The sequence below is a fragment of the Salvelinus sp. IW2-2015 genome, linkage group LG1, assembly GCF_002910315.2.
Source record: "Salvelinus sp. IW2-2015 linkage group LG1, ASM291031v2, whole genome shotgun sequence".
Taxonomy (NCBI): Eukaryota; Metazoa; Chordata; class Actinopteri; order Salmoniformes; family Salmonidae; genus Salvelinus; species Salvelinus sp. IW2-2015.
In genome coordinates, this window is record NC_036838.1 from 13,350,023 (window position 1) to 13,369,052 (window position 19,030).

At 43.9% G+C, this 19,030-nt stretch overlaps 1 protein-coding gene across 1 annotated transcript in view; it reads right to left on the reverse strand.

The window, feature by feature from the left end:
- The window catches only part of LOC111960530 (receptor-type tyrosine-protein phosphatase T-like), a 209,019-nt gene that overhangs the window by 14,471 nt on the left and 175,518 nt on the right, over positions 1–19,030 (reverse strand). The window contains exon 3 of the mRNA XM_023982600.1: positions 2,087–2,358. Coding sequence (XP_023838368.1) covers positions 2,087–2,358 — 272 coding nt within the window. The remainder of the gene's footprint in view (positions 1–2,086; positions 2,359–19,030) is intronic.

Here is a 19,030-nt window from a genome sequence, read left to right on the forward strand (position 1 = left end):
CTTACACAGCTCTCTGGTCTTGGCCATTGTGGAGAGGTTGGAGTCTGTTTGATTGAGTGTGTGGACAGGTGTCTTTTATACAGGTAACGAGTTCAAACAGGTGCAGTTAATACAGGTAATGAGTGGAGAACCGGAGGGCTTCTTAAAGAAAAACGAACAGGTCTGTGAGAGCCGGAATTTTTACTGGTTGGTAGGTGATCAAATCCTTATGTCATGCAATAAAATGCAAATTAAAAATCACACAATGTGATTTTCTGGATTTTTGTTCTAGATTCCGTCTCTCACAGTTGAAGTGTACCTATGATAAAAATTACAGACCTCTACATGCTTTGTAAGTAGGAAAACCTGCAAAATCGGCAGTGTATCAAATACTTGTTCTCCCCACTGTATATATAGATCCTTAATGTAAACCTGCTTTAGAGCACTCAGGACCTAAAACTGGGGCGATGGTATGGTTCACCTTCCAACAGGACAACAACCCTAAGCACACAGCCAAGACAACGCAGGAGTGGCTTAGGGACAAGTCTCTGAATGTCCTTGAGTGGCACTCAGCCCAGACTTGAACCCGATCGAACATCTCTTGAGACGTGAGAATAGCTGTGTAGCGACGCTCCCCATCCAACCTTACAGAGTTTGAGAGCATCTGCAGAAAAGAATGGGAGAAACTCCACAAATACAGGTGTGCCAAGCTTGTAGCGTCATACCCAAGAAGACTCAACGCAGTAATCGCTGCCAAAGGTGCTTCAACAAAGTACTGACTAAAGGGTCTGAATACTTATGTAAATGTGATATCAGTTTTTTATTTGCAAAAATGTTTGAAAACCTGTTTTTGCTTTCTTATTATGTGTATATTGATGAGGGGGGAAAACTATTTAATACATTTTAGAATAAGGCTGTAACGTAACAAAATATGGAAAAAGTCAAGGGGTCTGAATACTTTCCGAATGCACTGTATATAGAGAGAAAGTGAGAGAGAGAGATACCAGAGAGAAAGAGAAAGAGAGAGAGAGATAGAGAGAGTTGTGTGGGTACCTAAAACGATTTTTCCTCAAAGGTTATTTAACATGGTAATTTGCAATGAGCGATGATTTGCCAAGATAATTCTGGCTGAGGTGACTAAGCTCCCCACTCTGAGGTCCTTTTTGGGACCCATTTCAGCGAGGATTGAGGGCTGAAATATACTCATTTAGGACCATTTCAGCAAAATTGGATGAAAGTTGTGATGCACAAAGGTTGCCTCTGTGTGATGTAAAACCCCAGTAGATGAAAATTACCACATTGCTCATATTCCAGAGAGAGAACAAATTACTATCGCAATGTTTCGGTTATGCCTCTAAAACCAGGGCTGCATCTCAAATGACACCCTATTCCCTATTCAGTGCACTACTTTTAATCAGGGAGCATAGGACTCTGGTCAAAAGTAGTGCACTGTATAAGGAATACGGTCCTATTGAGGTTGGAGACTTTTTTCATGAAGCAAAAAACAGTTTTAAAAAGGTTGGCAAATAGGCAGTAATGAATGCTAGAAGAAGGACTTTCAAGTTGAGAAATAGATGAATAATTGTATTCAAATCAGAGCAATTAACGTGGTGATTCTCATCCGATTCAATTTCACCAATGACCCCATGGTGTGAGTAACCGAGTTACTGAAAAATTAATTATATTGAAGTTTAAGCAATTTCTTAACCTTATTTTTCTAACTTTAGGAAGACTGCAAATAAACCAATTGGGTTCCATCTGAACATTCGCTGTCAGTGGTCGAACCGTATTGCATAATGACAGGCAATATTTATATAAAAATATAATTAAAAAACCAGACTTCCAACAATAGGCCTACCACACAGCATACTGGTTCTGAACAGTGGCTTGAGCATTGCTATGATAGCGGTGTAGTGAACATATCAAACCTATTGTATATGCACCAAACGGAAGAAAACAGACAACCATGGGGGGATTATTTGGACTTGTCCAATAAGAAACTATTTTGTTTTCCTTGCAAACATTTTAAAAATGTTTTATGTTGTGTGCCTTAATGAACACCACACCGATGTGACAGTATGTGGTGACATTGAAGCTCTCCCCTCACCTGATAGGAGTTGGGCCAGAAGGTGCTGATTGCCAGCTCGGCCTTGACCCAGCCCTCGGTCACCGAGGCGGAGGCATTCCACACAGGGTTTCCTTGGGTGCCGCCGTTCACCTTGATGTAGACGTTGAGCACCCCGGGACTGGAGCCATCGCGGCTGGATAGAGAGTAGTGGAAGTCGATGCAGTGGGTGTCGTTCTCCTTCAGGGTGGGCAGGAGCAGGTGGGCCTTCTGCCCCGACGCCCGGCCCGAGCCATTCACCACCATGAAAGAACCTATCAGGGAGAATAGGGTAGAGAGTAGGGTGTCATTCAGATGCAGCCCTGGTTTTAGAGGCAAAACCAAAACATTGCGATAGTAATTTGTTCTCTCTCTAGCAATGTGGTAATTTTCATCTACTGGGGCTTACGTCACACAGAGGCAAACTTTGTGCACCACAACTTTCATCCAATTTGGCTGAAATGGCCCTAAATTAGTATATTTCAGTCCTCGACCATCACTGAAATGGGTCCCCAAAAGGAACTTAGAGTGGGGAGCTTTCTCATACATTGAACAATTTCATTGATTTTACTGAATTACAGTTCATATTAGGAAATCAGTCAACAAATACATTAATTAGGCCCTAATATATGGATTTCACAACTGGGGAGGGGCACAGCCTTGAGTGGGCCTGGGAGGGCATAGGCCCACCCACACGGGACCCAAGCTCACCCACTGGAGCCAGGACCAGCCAATCAGAATGAGTTTTCCCCACAAAAGGGCTTTATTACAGACAGAAATACTCCTTATTACAGACAGCAGCACCCCTCCCCCCCTCTCAGACGATCCCGCAAGTTACATCAAATAAAATGTTATTGGTCACATACACATGGTTAGCAGATGTTATTGCGAGTGTAGCGAAATGTTTGTGCTTCTAGTTCCGACAGTGCAGCAATATCTAACAAGTAATCTAACAATTCCACAATTCCTCAACAACCAAACACACAAATCTAAGTAAAGGGATGGAATAAGAATATGTACATATTAATATATGGATGAGCAATGACCGAGGGCATAGGCAAGAGCCAATAAATGGTATAAAATACAGTATAAACATACGGGATGAGTAATGCAAGATATGTAAACATTATTAAAGTGGCATTAGTAAGGTGACTACTGATCCATTTGTTAGAGTGGCCAATGATTTCGAGTCTGTATGTAGGCAGCAGCCTTTCTGTGTTAGTGATGGCTGTTTAACAGTCTGATGGCCTTGAGATTGAAAAACAGCTTCTGTCTCTCGGTCCCAGCTTTGATGCACCTGTACTGACCTCGCCTTCTGGATGGTAGCGGGATGAACAGGCAGTGGCTCGGGTGGTTGTTGTCCTTGATGATATTTTAGGCCTTCCTGTAACATCGGGTGCTGTAGGTGTCCTGGAGGGCAGGTAGTTTTCCCTCTGTGATGCGTTGTGCAGACCACACCACCCTCTGGAGAGCCCTGCGGTTGTGGGCAGTGCAGTTGCCGTACCAGGCGGTAATACAGTCCGACAGGATGCTCTCAATTGTGCATCTGCAAAAGTTTGTGGGTGTTTTAGATGACAAGCCAAATTTCTTCAGCCTCCTAAGGTTGAAGAGGTGCTGTTGCGCCTTCTTCACCACACCGTCTGTGTGGGTGGACCATTTCAGTTTGTCTGTGATGTGTACGCCAAGGAACTTTCCACCTTCTCCTCTGCTGCCCCGTCGATGTGGATAGAGGGGTGTTCCCTCTTCTGTTTCCTGAAGTCCATGATCATCTCCTTTGTTTTGTTGACATTGAGTGAGAAGTTGTTTTCCTGACGCCCCACTCCGAGTGCCCTCGCGTCTTACCTATAGGCTGTCTCTTCGTTGTTGGTGATCAAGCCTACTACTGTTGTGTTGTCTGCAAACATGGCCATGCAGTCGTGGGTGAACAGGGAGTACAGGAGGGTGTGAGCATGCACCCTTGTGGGGCCACAGTGTTGAGGATCAGTGAAGCGGATATGTTGTTTCCTACCATCACCACCTGCTGGCGGCCCGTCAGGAAGTCCAGGACCCAATTGAGCAGGGCGGGGCTGAGACCCAGGGCCTCAAGCTTAATGATGAGATTGGAGGGTACTATGGTGTTGAATGCTGAGCTGTAGTCAATGAAAAGGTATTCCTCTTGTCGAGATTGGTTAGGGAAGTGTGCAGTGTGATGGCGATTGCATCGTCTGTGGATCTATTGGGGCAGTAAGCAATTTGAAGTGGGTCTAGGGTGACCGGTAAGGTGAAGGTGATATGATCCTTGTCTAGCCTCTCAAAACACTTCATGATGACAGAAGTGACTGCTTCGGGGCGATAGTCATTTAGTTCAGTTACCTTTGCATTCCTGGGTACAGGAACAATGGTGGCCATCTTGAAGCATGTGGGGACAGCAGACTGTGGCTGTTTTTTTTTGTACTCCGTGATTGCCTGTAAACCCTGGCACATACGTCTCGTGTCTGAGCCGTTGAATTGCGACTCCACTTTGTCTCTATAGTGACATTTCGATTGTTTGATTGCCTTGCGGAGGGAATAACTACACTGTTTGTATTCAGCCATACTCCTGGTCACCTTTCCATGGTTAAATGCGGTGGTTTGCGCTTTCAGTTTTGCGCGAATGATACCCTCTATCCACGGTTTCTGGTTAGGGTAGGTTTTAATAGTCACAGTGGGACTTCCTTATAAATAGTCCTATGCACTTCCTTATAAACTCACTCACAGAATCAGCGTGTAAATCTATATTACACTGAGGCTACCCGGAAAATGTTCCAGTCAAAACAACCTTGAAGTGTGGATTGCGATTGGTCAGACCAGCATTGAATAGTCTTTGTCACGGGTACATCCTGTTTGAGTTCCTGCCTATACGAGGGGAGAAGCAAAATGGAGTCGTGGTCAGATTTGCCGAAAGGAGGGCAGGGGAGGGCCTTGTACGCATTGTGGAAGTTAGAGTAGCAGTGATCCAGTGTAGCCTTGTTCTCAAATTAGCTTTGTTAAAATCCCCAGCTACAATAAATGCAACCTCAAAATATATGGTTTCCAGTTTGCATAGAGTCCAGTGAAGTTCCTTGAGGGCCGTTGTGGTATCGGCTTGAGGGGGGGGATATACACGGCTGTGACAATAACCGACGAGAATTCTCTTGGTAGATAATACGGTCGGCATTTGAATGTGAGGAATTCTAGGTCAGGTGAACAAAAGGACTTGCGTTCCTATATGCTGTTACAATTACACCATGAGTCGTTAATCATGAAACATACACCCCCGCCCTTCTTCTTCCAGGCGAGATGTTTATTTCTGTCGGCGCGACGCACAAAGAATCCCGGTGGCTGTATCGACTCGGACAGCATATCCCCAGAGAACCATGTTTCCGTGACACAGAGTATGTTGCAATCCTTGCCCTAATTTCATTTACCTTGTTATCTAGAGAATGCATTAGCGAGTAATATACTCGGAAGCGGTGTGTGCACCTCCGAAGTCTGAACAGAAGCCCGCTCTGTCCCACCTCTTTTGTTTTGGGTGATCTTTTATTCAAACGCTAAAAAGTATTTGAAAGAAAACATACTATTTGAACCCAGACCCATCAAGTCTCAGGAATGTCTGAGGAACTATTGCGACTGAACTACTGTACTTTTATTATACAATATTGTTGAAATCTGCAAGGAGAGAAAAGACAGAGAGCAGAGAGATGGATCCAAAGTAAAGGTAGTGTAAAATGTGTGAGGTTCAGACAGGAAGAGAGATGAATAGGTGTGAGAGGACGTGCTGCTGGAATAACAAAGAATATATTGAAGCGACAGACATTCTCAGGGACGTTGCTTTGATAACTGAACACCAAGCCAGGGACATGTCAAGGTTCTGGATCGAGTGCCTTCCAATTGATCTACTAATCTGAGGTAAAACAATACCAAGACATTTGTTTCTGTTTGGATACACACATTCAGAGCCCACATACTGGCCCCCCCAAAAAAACTTTGTTTAGACTATCTCTAACCTTTTATTACCGTTTTATAGATTAGTATATGGTTTTACAGCTTGCCTCACATTTGGCAGTAGGCCATTCTACAGTGGGCAAAAAGATCTGGGAGGTTTCTGGCACAAGGCAAGTGGCCTAAATCATAAAGGCTTTTGTCCATAATGTACCAACTTACATGAGAGAGTAGCAATTAGAGGATTAGGTTTAGTTATTAGAAAAACTGTCTTCGGACAACATAATTTCCCTCTAAATTCATAAAAACTGTAGATTAACTCAGTAAATTATTCCATGAATGGAATTATTTAATTTAGCTTCAATACTTGACCCAGACGATTACCTGATTCTAACTGATACACTTATCCCTTCAAACAACTAGCATGTTAGCACAGCACGCTAGCAGCCAGGGCAGCTCCGCTTGAAACCATAATGAATTCCCTGACACAAATGAGAACTTAAATATGTCAGTGGAGATCAAATGAGAAGGTTAAAATGACGACAACCTCTTTCCAGGTAAATTTCGTCTGCCACATTATAACTCCCCAGTGATACATGCTGTCTGCTAATGTGAATAGGGTCATAGAAGGGCATGTGGAATCAGACGATTCATCACAAAATTATGTTAAGCACATCAATGGGCTATGCAAAGACAATATATCAATCATCACAACTTTGGGTTCGGAATAGGGCAAATCAATTCAGAGTAGTGAACCAATATAGTGGAGACCCTAACCAGGCCATGGATAGTGAACTAGGCTGATTACATTTCTCATTTGCCTCAGCCACCGCCGTTTTACATCAGCACTCTCACCAACTTCATCTTGCCAACACACACACACACACACACACACACTCGCAGATACACACATTTTTACTCACACACACACACACACACACACACACACACACACACACACACACACACACACACACACACACACATACACACACACACACTATACACACCCACCGCCTCCCTCCAGCATCAACACACAGCCAATATCTGCGATGTGTGTTAACCAGGCCCCCTTAACCTCTAGAAGTGTCTACCTGACGAGTACTGGGGTGTTACATTTCCTCACAAGTTTCACACCTTGTACAGGCACCATGGGGTCATATGGAGAGCAATTCAATTACCATGAAACACATGACAATCTTCTAAAGTGACATATTTTGCTGACATGAAAGTGTAAGCAAATGTTAGCAAACAATGTGCAGAGGTAAAAGTGGTTACAGGACTCATCTCTTATAATGAATTGAACTTACTCCCTGCACCCCATATATAACACTGAACTAATGAAAATGCATTGTTATCTTCACTATGACTGGCGTTGTTGGTATTTTGACATGTAGGCCTATATCACACCCCAAACAGCCACACAACAAGTACAGCCTATGGCATTTTTATTGTGATCCATTCCTGGAAAAATAGTCTGTATGCGGTGCTCCTCGGCCCACCTTCTCCCATACACACTGAAATTAATCATAATATATGTACAGTTGAACTCGGAAGTTTACATACACTTAGGTTGGAGATAAAAACTTCAAACTCGTTTTTCAACCGCTCCACACATTTCTTGTTAACAAACTATAGTTTTGGTAAGTTGTTTACATCTACTGTGTGCACGACAAGTAATTTTTCCAACAATTGTTTACAGACAGATTATTTCACTTATAATACACAGTATCACAATTCCAGTGGGTCAGATGTTTACATACACTAACTTGACTGTGCCTTTAATTAAACAGCTTGGAAAATTCCAGAAACTGATGTCATTTAGCTTTAGAAGCTTCTGATAGGCTAATTGACATCATTTGAGTCAATTGGAGGTGTACCTGTGGATGTATTTCAAGGCCTACCTTCAAACTCAGTGCCTCTTTGCTTGACATTATCGAAAAATCTAAAAGAAATCATCCAAGACCTCAGAAAAAAGATTGTAGGCCTCCATAAATCTGGTTCATCATTGGGAGCAATTTCCAAACACCTGAAGGTACCACGTTCATCTGTACAAACAATAGTACGCAAGTATAAACACAATGAGACCACGCAGCTGTCATACCGCTCAGGAAGGAGACGCGTTCTGTCTCCTAGAGATGAATGTACTTTGGTGCGAAAAGTGCAAATCAATCCCAGAACAACAGCAAAGGACCTTGTGAAGATGCTGGAGGAAACAGGTACAAAAGTATCTATATCAACATAACCTGAAAGGCCGATCAGCAAGGAAGAAGCCACTGCTCCAAAACCGCCCCAAAAAAGTCAGGCTACGGTTTGCAACTGCAAATGGGGACAAAGGTCGTACTTTTTGGAGAAATGTCCTTTTGTCTGATGAAACAAAATAGAACTGTTTGGCCATAATGACCATCGTTATGTTTGGAGGAAAAGGGGGGAGGCTTGCAAGCCAAAGAACACCATCCCAACCGTGAAGCACAGTGGTGGCAGCATTATGTTGTGGGGGTACTTTGCTGCAGGAGGGACTGGTGCACTTCACAAAATAGGAAGGAAATCCTGAGGAAGGATAATGATGTGGATATATTGAAGCAACATCTCAAGACATCAGTCAGGAAGTTAAAGCTTGGTCGCAAATTGGTCTTCCAAATAGACAATTACCGGAAGCATACTTCCAAAGTTGTGGCAAAATGGCTTAAGGACAACAAAGTCAAGGTATTGGAGTGGCCATCACAAAGCCCTGACCTCAATCCTATAGAAAATGCGTGGGCAGAACTGAAAAAACGTGTGCGAGCAAGGAGGCCTAGAAACCTGACTCGGTTACACCACCTCTGTCAGGAGGAATGGGCCAAAATTCACCCAACTTATTGTGGGAAGCTTGTGGAAGGCAACCCGAAACGTTTAACTCAAGTTAAACAATTTAAAGGCAATGCTACCAAATACTAATTGAGTGTATGTAAACGTCTGACCCACTGGGAATGTGATGAAAGAAATAAAAGCTGAATTAAAGCATTCTCTCTACCAATATTCTGACATTTCCCATTCTTAAAATAAAGTGGTGATCCTAACTGACCTAAGACAGGGAATTTTTACTAGGATTAAATGTCAGGAATTGTGAAAAACTGAGTTTAAATGTATTTGGCTAAGGTGTATGTAAACTTCTGACTTTAACTGTATATATAGCTTTTGTAAAGTATTCATACCCCTAGACTTTTTCCACACATTTGTTACGTTACAGCCGTATTCTAAAATGTTTTAAATTGTTTCCCCCCCCCCAAAACTACACACAATACCCCATAATGACAAAGTAAAAAACTTTGTTGCTAATTTATAAAACAGAAAAAACTGAAATATCACATTTACATAATTATGCAGACCCTTTACTCAGTACTTTGTTGAAGCACCTTTGGCAGCGATTACAACCTCGAGTCTTGGGTATGACGCTACAAAAGCTTGGCACACCTGTATTTGGGGAGTTTCTCCCATTCTTCTTTGCAGATGCTTTTAAGCTCTGTCAGGTTGGATGGGGAGCGCTGCTGCACAGCTATTTTCAGGTCTCTCCAGAGATGTTAGATCGGGTTCAATTCCAGGCTCTGGCTGGGCCACTCAAGGACATTCAGAGACTTGTCCCGAAGTCACTCCTTTATTGTCTTGACTGTGTGCTTCGAGTCATTTTCCTGTTGGAAGGTGAACTTTCGCACCAGTCTGAGGTCCTGTGCACTGTCGAGCAGGTTTTCACCAAGTATCTTTCTGTACTTTGCTCCATTCATCTTTCCCTCGATCCTGACTAGTCTCCCAGTCCCTGCTGCTGAAAAACATCCCCACAGCATGAGGCTGCCACTACCATCCTTCACCCTAGGGGTGGTGCCAGGTTTCCTCCAGATGTGAGGCTTGGACTTCAGGTAAAAGAGTTCAATATTGGTTCATCAGACCAGAGAATCTTGTTTCTAATAGTCTGAGAGTTTTTAGGTGCTTTTTGGCAAACTCCAAGCGGGCTATCATGTGCATTTTACTGAAGAGTGGCTTCCGTCTGGCCACTCTACCATAAAGGCCTGATTGGTGGAGTGCTGCAGAGATGTTTGTCTTTCTGGAAGGTTCTCCCATCACATTTACATAAGGTGCCTTATGTAAATATGAGAGGAACTCTGGAGCTCTGTCAGAGTGACCATTGGGTTGGTCACCTCCCTGACCAAGCTCCTTCTCCCCCGATTGCTCAGTTTGGCTGGGCGGCCATCTCTAGGAAGAGTCTTGGTGGTTCCAAACTTCTTCCATTTAAGTATAATGGAGGCCAGTGTTTTCTTGGGGACTTTGAATGTTGCAGAAATGTTTTCATATCCTTCCCAAGATCTGTGCCTCGACACAATTCTGTCTCGGAGCTCTAAGGACAATTACTTCGACCTCATGGCTTGGTTTTTCCTCTGACATGCACTGTCAACTTTGGGAAATTATTTTGACAAGTGTGTGCCTTTCCAAATCAATTGAATTAACCATAGCTCCAACCAAGTTGTAGAAACATCTCAAAGATAATCAATGGAAACAGGATGCACCTGAGCTCAACTTCGAGTCTCATAGCAAAGGGTCTGAATACTTATGTAAATAAGGTATTTATGTTTTGTTTTTTTATCAAATTTTGCACACATTTCTAACAACCTGTTTTCCCTTTGTCATTATGGGCTATTGTGTGTGTATTGCTGAATTTAAAAAAATTATGAATCCATTTTAGAATAAGGCTATAACGTAACAAAATGTGGAAAAAGTCAAAGGGTCTAAATACTTTCGAAAGGCACTGTATGTCTGTTTTATAAAATAGTTTTCTGTAAACTTAAATGACTAAAATGTAGAAAGTATGTAGAAAAGAGCTATACAAACTACATGACCAAAAGTATGTGGACACCTACTTGTCAAAAATCTCATTCCAAAATCATGGGAATTAATATGGAATTGGTCTCCTCTTTGCTGCTATAACAGCCTCCACTATTCTGGAAATGCTTTCCACTAGATGTTGGAACATTGCTGTGGGTACTTGCTACCATTCAGCCACAAGAGCATTAGTGATGTTGGGCGATTACGCCTGGCTCCAATTCATCCCAAAGGTGTTCGATGAGGTTGAGGTCAGGGCTCTGTGCAGGCCAGTTAAGTTCTTCCACACCGATATCGACAAACCATTTCTGTACGGCCCTCGCTTTGTGCACAGGAGCATTGTCATGCTGAAACAGAAAAGGGCCTTCCCCAAACTGTTACCACCAAGTTGGAAGAACAGAATCATCTAGAATGTCATTGTATGCTATAGCGTTAAGATTTCTCTTCACTGGAACTAAGGGGCCTAGCCCGAACCATGAAAAACAGCCCCAGACCTTTATTCCCCAGACCGTTATTCCAAAAAATGTAATTTAGCACTATGCATTCGGGCAGGTAGCATTCTCCTGGCATCCGCCAAACACATATTTGTCCGTCAGACTGCCAGATGGTGAAGCGCATTTCCACTGCTCCAGAGTCCAAAGGCAGCGAGCTTTACACCACTCCAGCTGACGCTTGGCATCGCGCATGGTGATCTTAGGCTTGTGTACTGCTGCTCGGCCATGGAAATCCATTTATTGAAGCTCCTGACGAACAGCTCTTGTGCTGACGTTGCTGTCAGAGGCCGTTTGGAACTAAAAAGTGAGTGTTGCAACCGAGGACAGATAATTTTTTACGCGCTTCAGCACTCAGTGGTCCCGTTCCGTGAGCTTATGTGGCCTACAACTTCGCGGCTGAGCCGTAGTTGCTCATTTCCACTTCACAACAACAGCACTTACAGTTGACCGGGACAGCTCTAGCGGGGCAGATATTTGACGAACTGACTTGTTGGAAAGGTGGCATGAAAGTCACTGAGATCTTCAGTAAGGTCATTCTACTGCCAATGTGTGTCTATTGCAATTGCATGGCTGTGTGCTTGATTTTATACACCTATCAGCAACAGGTGTCCACATACTTTTGTATATATAGTGTATTTTTAAATAAGATCATCTTTGAGAACTAACAATCAATTACCAATAAAAACTAGACATCAGACAAAATAACAAATTCTGAAAATTGCACAGTCTCCGACCCAAATTTTTAACAGCCTTCCCCCTTGCCGCAGAGACAAAATATTGCTATTCGGCAAAATATGTAGAATTGCAGGAAATGTGCGGCCAAGAGGAAGGCCTTTAAAACAAATTGGTGGAGACCGTGCAATTGGCCATGCCCCACTACCACATTTTGCAAAAATAAAATGACAATGAGAAGGAATTGGATATAGTAAGACAATCGCCACAGTGTATTCGTCTTAACTAGGGTGTAGGTTTGGCAGGTTTCAATTCCCTTTATGGGTGTATGGATAGCATTATATGGTGTGGGCTGTTGTTTACAAAACCGAGCTGCCTCCGCCGAGTGAGAAAGAGATTTGAGTGTAACACTCCCACCATCATAATGCGTTCAAGATATGACAAATGGCTAAAGCTCTGCTAGTTGCCACTTTAATATGCAATTATCGGAGGGGCCCTGTATTTGGGGCCAGCTGCTGCTAAGTCTGATAAAGTCGAGACATTTCTCATTCCTTCGTTTCCCAACAGTAATTTCTTGAGACAATAAAAGCCTCCAGTTTACCATCGGACTAGATGAGGGTAGTAATCAGTGGTGTCCCTAGGAAGGCTAATTCACTGGAAATATAGAAAAAAGGTTAGACTACGAAGCTGTAAATCTGAGGCAAAGTGGGGACAGTCAGCTGCCACCCAGCAGCCCAGCCGTGGAGCAGCTGGGGTTGAAACAGTGCAGTTCCTGCTCCTCATCGGTTTTAAATTATTTCCCACCACTCTTGCATAGCACTGCTACTACCCCCCCCCCCCCCCMCTACATTCCCCAATCAGGGGCCTGTCCAGGGACCCAGGAAAGGGAGCGTGCATCCCCAGCCCACGCCGTTGGACCTCTGCCCATTTCACACATTAAACACACCCAATTCACGGGTCCCTTCACACTTCTCCTCCGGCGGCAGAGGCAGCCGTGGCGGGTTGATGCCACAGAGCCGTGCGGCATGGACCCCATATGTTCCCTTTTCTCAATGTGTAATGGCCTTGCATGATTCGCCTCCTCTCCCCTCGCCATGCCCTAATTATTATCATCCAGCCTCATCTGTGGCAGTGCCAACACACATTCGTTCAAAGCTTCCCTCTCCTCCTCACGCCCTTCCTCTCTTCATCACAGCGATAGGGCATCACAGCGACATCGTGCCACTACGCTTTGCACATTTCCCATAGTAACAGGAGGAAAGCAAAGGGCGCGAAGCGACAAGCCCATAGGCTTAGTGTATGTATTCCTACTTGGCCATTTCAACATCACGCCAGCCCCCCTCATTGACCTTCTCTCATCGGAGGCTGTATACTGTTAGACATGGGATGGGGGAGGGGGGGGGGGATCTTCCTCACCCTAAGGGTCCTCAGGTAATCTAATAAATGGGAAATCAATAATTGAAGTGCTATTATCGAGGGGATGGGTGGTACAGCAGGTTGGTACAGCAGAGCGCCTGAATGCAAATTGCCTGATCGAGTCACTGATACAAGTGTCTTCCTCTTGCAGTTAAGCACTGCCTGTTTCCATACCTCAATTTGCCTCTTGATATAACAGTCATTTATTGCTTGTAAACAAAGTTACTATGTTATTAAAGGGGAATTGACATCCAGTTAAATTAGCAGGAAAAGCTTTTAAAGCATAAAAGGTCATTCATTTAGTCACATAACTGTAAATAAGGGGGGCATGGTCTGTTCAGCCCTGGGTATTGAGATTTTGTCAATTTCTTTGCAAGGTTTTTACAATGTGTTCTATTAATGTATTTGGCTACAATAAAAGTAAAATGTTGACAGTTATTGTTTACCTTCATTAATGGGATATTGAATTAGCTAATAATTGCAACAATTATTTTTGATCTACATGGTCATAGGACACCACTTCATTAAGAGATTAAACTAACCTCATATCCCAGTTACATTGAACTTCAAATGTGGGTGAGTGTTTCTTTTAAATTAGTTCCTGATTCAAATTGATTTTGTTTCTACATTTTATCTCATGAAATAGAAGTCTCAAATTACAGTGGGGCAAAAAAGTATTTAGTCAGCCACCAATTGTGCAAGTTCTCCCACTTAAAAAGATGAGAGAGGCCTGTAATTTTCATCATAGGTACACTTCATCTATGACAGACACAATGAGAAAAAAAAATCCAGAAAATCACATTCTAAGATTTCTTATGAATTTATTTGCAAATTATGGCGGAAAATAAGTATTTGGTCACCTACAAACAAGCAAGATTTCTGGCTCTCACAGACCTGTAACTTCTTCTTTAAGAGGCTCCTCTGTCCTCCACCTGTTACTGTATTAATGGCACCTGTTTGAACTTGTTATCAGTATAAAAGACACCTGTCCACACCTCAAACAGTCACACTCCAAACTCCACTATGGCCAAGACCAAAGAGCTGTCAAAGGACACCAGAAACAAAATTGTAGACCTGCACAGGCTGGAAGACTGAATCTGCAATAGGTAAGCAGCTTGGTTTGAAGAAATCAACTGTGGGAAGCAATTATTAGGAAATGGAAGACATACAAGACCACTGATAATCTCCCTCGATCTGGGGCTCCACGCAAGATCTCACCCCGTGGGGTCAAATGATCACAAGAACGGTGAGCAAAAATCCCAGAACCACACGGGGGGACCTAGTGAATGACCTGCAGAGAGCTGGGACCAAAGTAACAAAGCCTACCATCAGTAACACACTACGCCGCCAGGGACTCAAATCCTGCAGTGCCAGACGTGTCCCCCTGCTTAAGCCAGTACATGTCCAGGCCCGTCTGAAGTTTGCTAGAGAGCATTTGGATGATCCAGAAGAAGATTGGGAGAATGTCATATGGTCAGATGAAACCAAAAATATAACTTTTTGGTAAAAACTCAACTCGTCGTGTTTGGAGGACAAAGAATGCTGGTTGCATCCAAAGAACACCATACCTACTGGAAGCATGGGGTGGAAACATCAGCTTTGGGGCTGTTTTTCTGCAAAGGGACCAGGACGACTGATCCGTGTAAGGACAGAATGAATGGGGCCATGTATCGGAGATTTTTGAGTGAAAACCTCCTTCCATCAGCAAGGGCATTGAAGATGAAACGTGGCTGGGTCTTTCAGCATGACAATGATCCCAAACACACCGCCCGGGCAACGAAGGAGTGGCTTCGTAGAAGCATTTCAAGGTCCTGGAGTGGCCTAGCTAGTCTCCAGATCTCAACCCCATAGAAAATCTTTGGAGGGAGTTGAAAGTCCGTGTTGCCCAGCACACAGCCCCAAAACATCACTGCTCTAGAGGAGATCGCCATGGAGGAATGGGCAAAATACCAGCAACAGTGTGTGAAGACTTACAGAAAACGTTTGACCTCTGTCATTGCCAACAATGGGTATATAACAAAGTATTGAGATAAACTTTTGTTATTGACCAAATACTTATTTTCCGCCATAATTTGCAAATAAATTAATAAAGAAATCCTACAATGTGATTTTCTGGATTTTTTTTTCTCATTTTGTCTGTCATAGTTGAAGTGTACCTATGATGAAAATTACAGGCCTCTCTCATTTTTTTAAGTGGGAGAACTTGCACAATTGGTGGCTGACTAAATACTTTTTTGCCCCACTGTACTTTAGAAGGTAATGTCAGTTTTTTTTAAAGAAATGCACGAGAAAGCTTCAAGACGTACATTTCAACCTGTTGACATCAGACTGCATATAAAGACGTTTGGGAAAAAAACTTTTACTAGAATCACGCCGATACCAGGGCCGCTGGAAAACGTTTGGCGAGGCGGCATTCAGCGGGTCGGACACAAGGCCTATGTGGCAGGGGCTTATAACGATCATGTTTTACAGAAGGAAAGCCAGTTATGTTGCGGACACCAATGCCGCCCTACCCGCAAAAAAAAAAAAGCATAAGTACTCTGAGCTGCCGAGGAGATCCCCTGAGGACAACGTGGGCTATGTGCTTACTTTCTCCATGGAGGACGAATGCAAGTCATTCAAGCGTGTTAACTCTCGCAAGGCCGCCCAGATGGTAACCCTAGCCGTGCCCTCAGAGCATGTGCAGACCAGCTAGTTGTTGTGTTTTCTGACATTTATCTCTCTAGCTCAGGCTGTTATCCCCACCTGTTTCAAGATGTCCACTATCATCCCTCTTCCAAGAAATGGAAAGTAACTGAAATGAACGACTACCGACACGTAGCACTCATTCCATCATCATGAAGTGCTTCGAGAGGCTAGTCAAAGACAACATCACCTCCTCCCTCCCTGATACACTCAACCCTCTCCAATCGCCTACCGCCCTGACAGATCCACGGATAACGCCATTGCAAGACACACTGCCCTAATTCGCCTGGACAAAAGGAATGCATAGTGAGGATGCTGTTCATCGACTACAGCTTGGCCTTCAATGCCATAGTACCCTCTAAACTCCTCACAAAGCTCTCGACCCTGGGACTGAACTCCTCCCTAGGCAACTGGGTCCTAGACTTCCTGACGGGCCGCCCCCAGGTGGTAAAGGTAGGCAACATTACCTCCTCCACACTGATCCTCAACACAGGGGCCTCACAAGAGTGCGTCCTCAGCCCCCAGCTCTAATCCCTGTATACCCATGACTGTGTGGCCTCAAGTTAGCTGACAACACAAGGCCTGATTAACTTCTCTAGGATAGGGGGCAGCATTTTCACGTTTGGATGAAAAGCGTGCCAAGAGTAAACTGCGTCCTACTCAGTCCCAGATACTAATATATGCATATTATTATTAGTATTGGATAGAAAACACTCTGAAGTTTCTAAAAGTGTTTGGATCATGTCTGTGACTATAACAAAACTTATTAGGCAGGCAAAACCCCGAGGACAAACCATTCTGATTTTTTGGGGGGAGGTCACTCTCTTTCAATGTGTTTTCATTGGGAATCCAGATTTCTAAGGGACCTTCCTGCAGGTCCTATCGCTTCCACTGGATGTCAACAGTCTTTAGAAATTGGTTGAAATTTTTCCTTTGAGAAATGAAGAAGTAGCCATGTTCAGAATGAGGCTCCAGTGAAGTGTACTGTTTGCTAGAGGCGCGTTACCAGAAAGCATGCTACACATTGTTTTCCTCCGGTATTGAACACAGATCATCCCGTCTTCAATTTTATCGATTATTTACGTCAAAAAATACCTAAAGTTGTATTACAAAAGTAGTTTGAAATGTTTGGACAAAGCTTACAGGTAACTTTTGAGATATTCTGTAGTCACGTTGTGCAAGTTGGAACCGGTGTTTTTCTGGATCAAACGCGCCAAATAAATGGACATTTTGGATATATATAGATGGAATTAATCGAACAAAAGGACCATTTGTGATGTTTATGGGACATATTGGAGTGCCAACAGAAGAAGCTCGTCAAAGGTAAGGCATGAATTATATCTTTATTTCTGCGTTTTGTGTCGCGCCGAGAGGGTTGAAATATGATGGTCTGTGATTGTTAGCTGGGGTGCTATCCTCAGATAATAGCATTGTTTGTTTTTGCCATAAAGCATTTTTGGCATTTTTTGCCATAAAGCATGTTGGCTGGATTCACAACAAGTGTAGCTTTAATTTGGTATATTGAATGTGTGATTTAATGAAAGTTTCATTTTATAGTAATTTATTTGAAATTGGCGCTCTGCATTTTCACTGGATGTTGGCCAGGTGGGATGCTACCATCCCACATATCCCAGAGAGGTTAACAACAACAAACAAGACGGCCTACAGACGTAGGCACTCTGACGGAGAGGTGCCAGGTAAACAATCTCTCCCTCAATGTCAGTAAAACAAAGGAGCTGATTGTGGACTTTAAGAGGAACCAGGATGGGCACGCCCCCATCCTCATCAATGGGGCCGCCGTGGAGATGTTCAAAAACGTCAAGTTCCTTGGCGTAATGGTCAAAACCACACGGACACTGTGGTGAAGGCAGCACGGCAGCGACTCTTCAACCTCAGGAGGCTGAAGAAATTTGGCCTGTCCCCGAGGGCCCTCACATTGTTCTACAGGAGCACCACGGAGAACGTACTGTCGGACTGCATCACGGCCTGGTACGGCAACTCCACTGACGCTCACCGCAAGGCTCTAAAGAGGGTGGTACGCTCGGCCAAATGCACAATTGGGCGCTCACTGCTTTCCGTCCAGGACACCTACAACACCAGGTGTCGCAGGAAGGCCAAAAAGATAATCAAGGAACTTGGCAAATCAGAGCTACGGCCTGTTCTCCCCGCTTCCATCATTCAGACGCGGGCAATATAGTAGTATCATGGAAAAAACGATCAGACTGGCCAATAGCTTCTACCCCGAGACCATCAGGCTGCTGAACAGCCACTAGGCTAACTGCTACCTCCTTTTCCCCTCTCTGTGCCCCCTCCCCCCCCCTCTCCTTTGGATATTCTATTCCCCCCACACAACATTTAACCTGCTCCCACCCCCAGTCTATATAAGGTCCCACAGTTGACAGTACATGTCAGAGCAAAAACCAAGCCATGAGGTCAAAGGAATTGTCCATAGGGCTCCAAGACAGGATTGTGTTGAGGCACAGATCTGGGGAAAGATAACAAAACATTTCTGCAGCATTGAAGGTCCCCAAAGCACAGTGGTTTTTCCATAATAATTAAATGAAGTTTGGGAACCGGCATGACTCTTCCTAGAGCTGGGCCAAAACTGGAGGCATAGGGACGAGAAGGGCGCTTGGTCAGGGAGGTGACCAGAACCAATGGTCACTCTGACAGAGCTCCAAAGTTCTATGTGGGGAGAATGGAAGAACTCCAGAAAGGAACAACCATCCTCCCGCACACTCCACCAAACAGGCTTTTAATGGTAAGAGTGGACAGACGGAAGCCCCTACTCAGTAAAAGGCACATGACAGCCAGCTACGAATTTGGCAAAGGCACCTAAAGGCTCTCAGACCATTAGAACACAGGATTTCTGGTCTGATGAAGGGTTAAC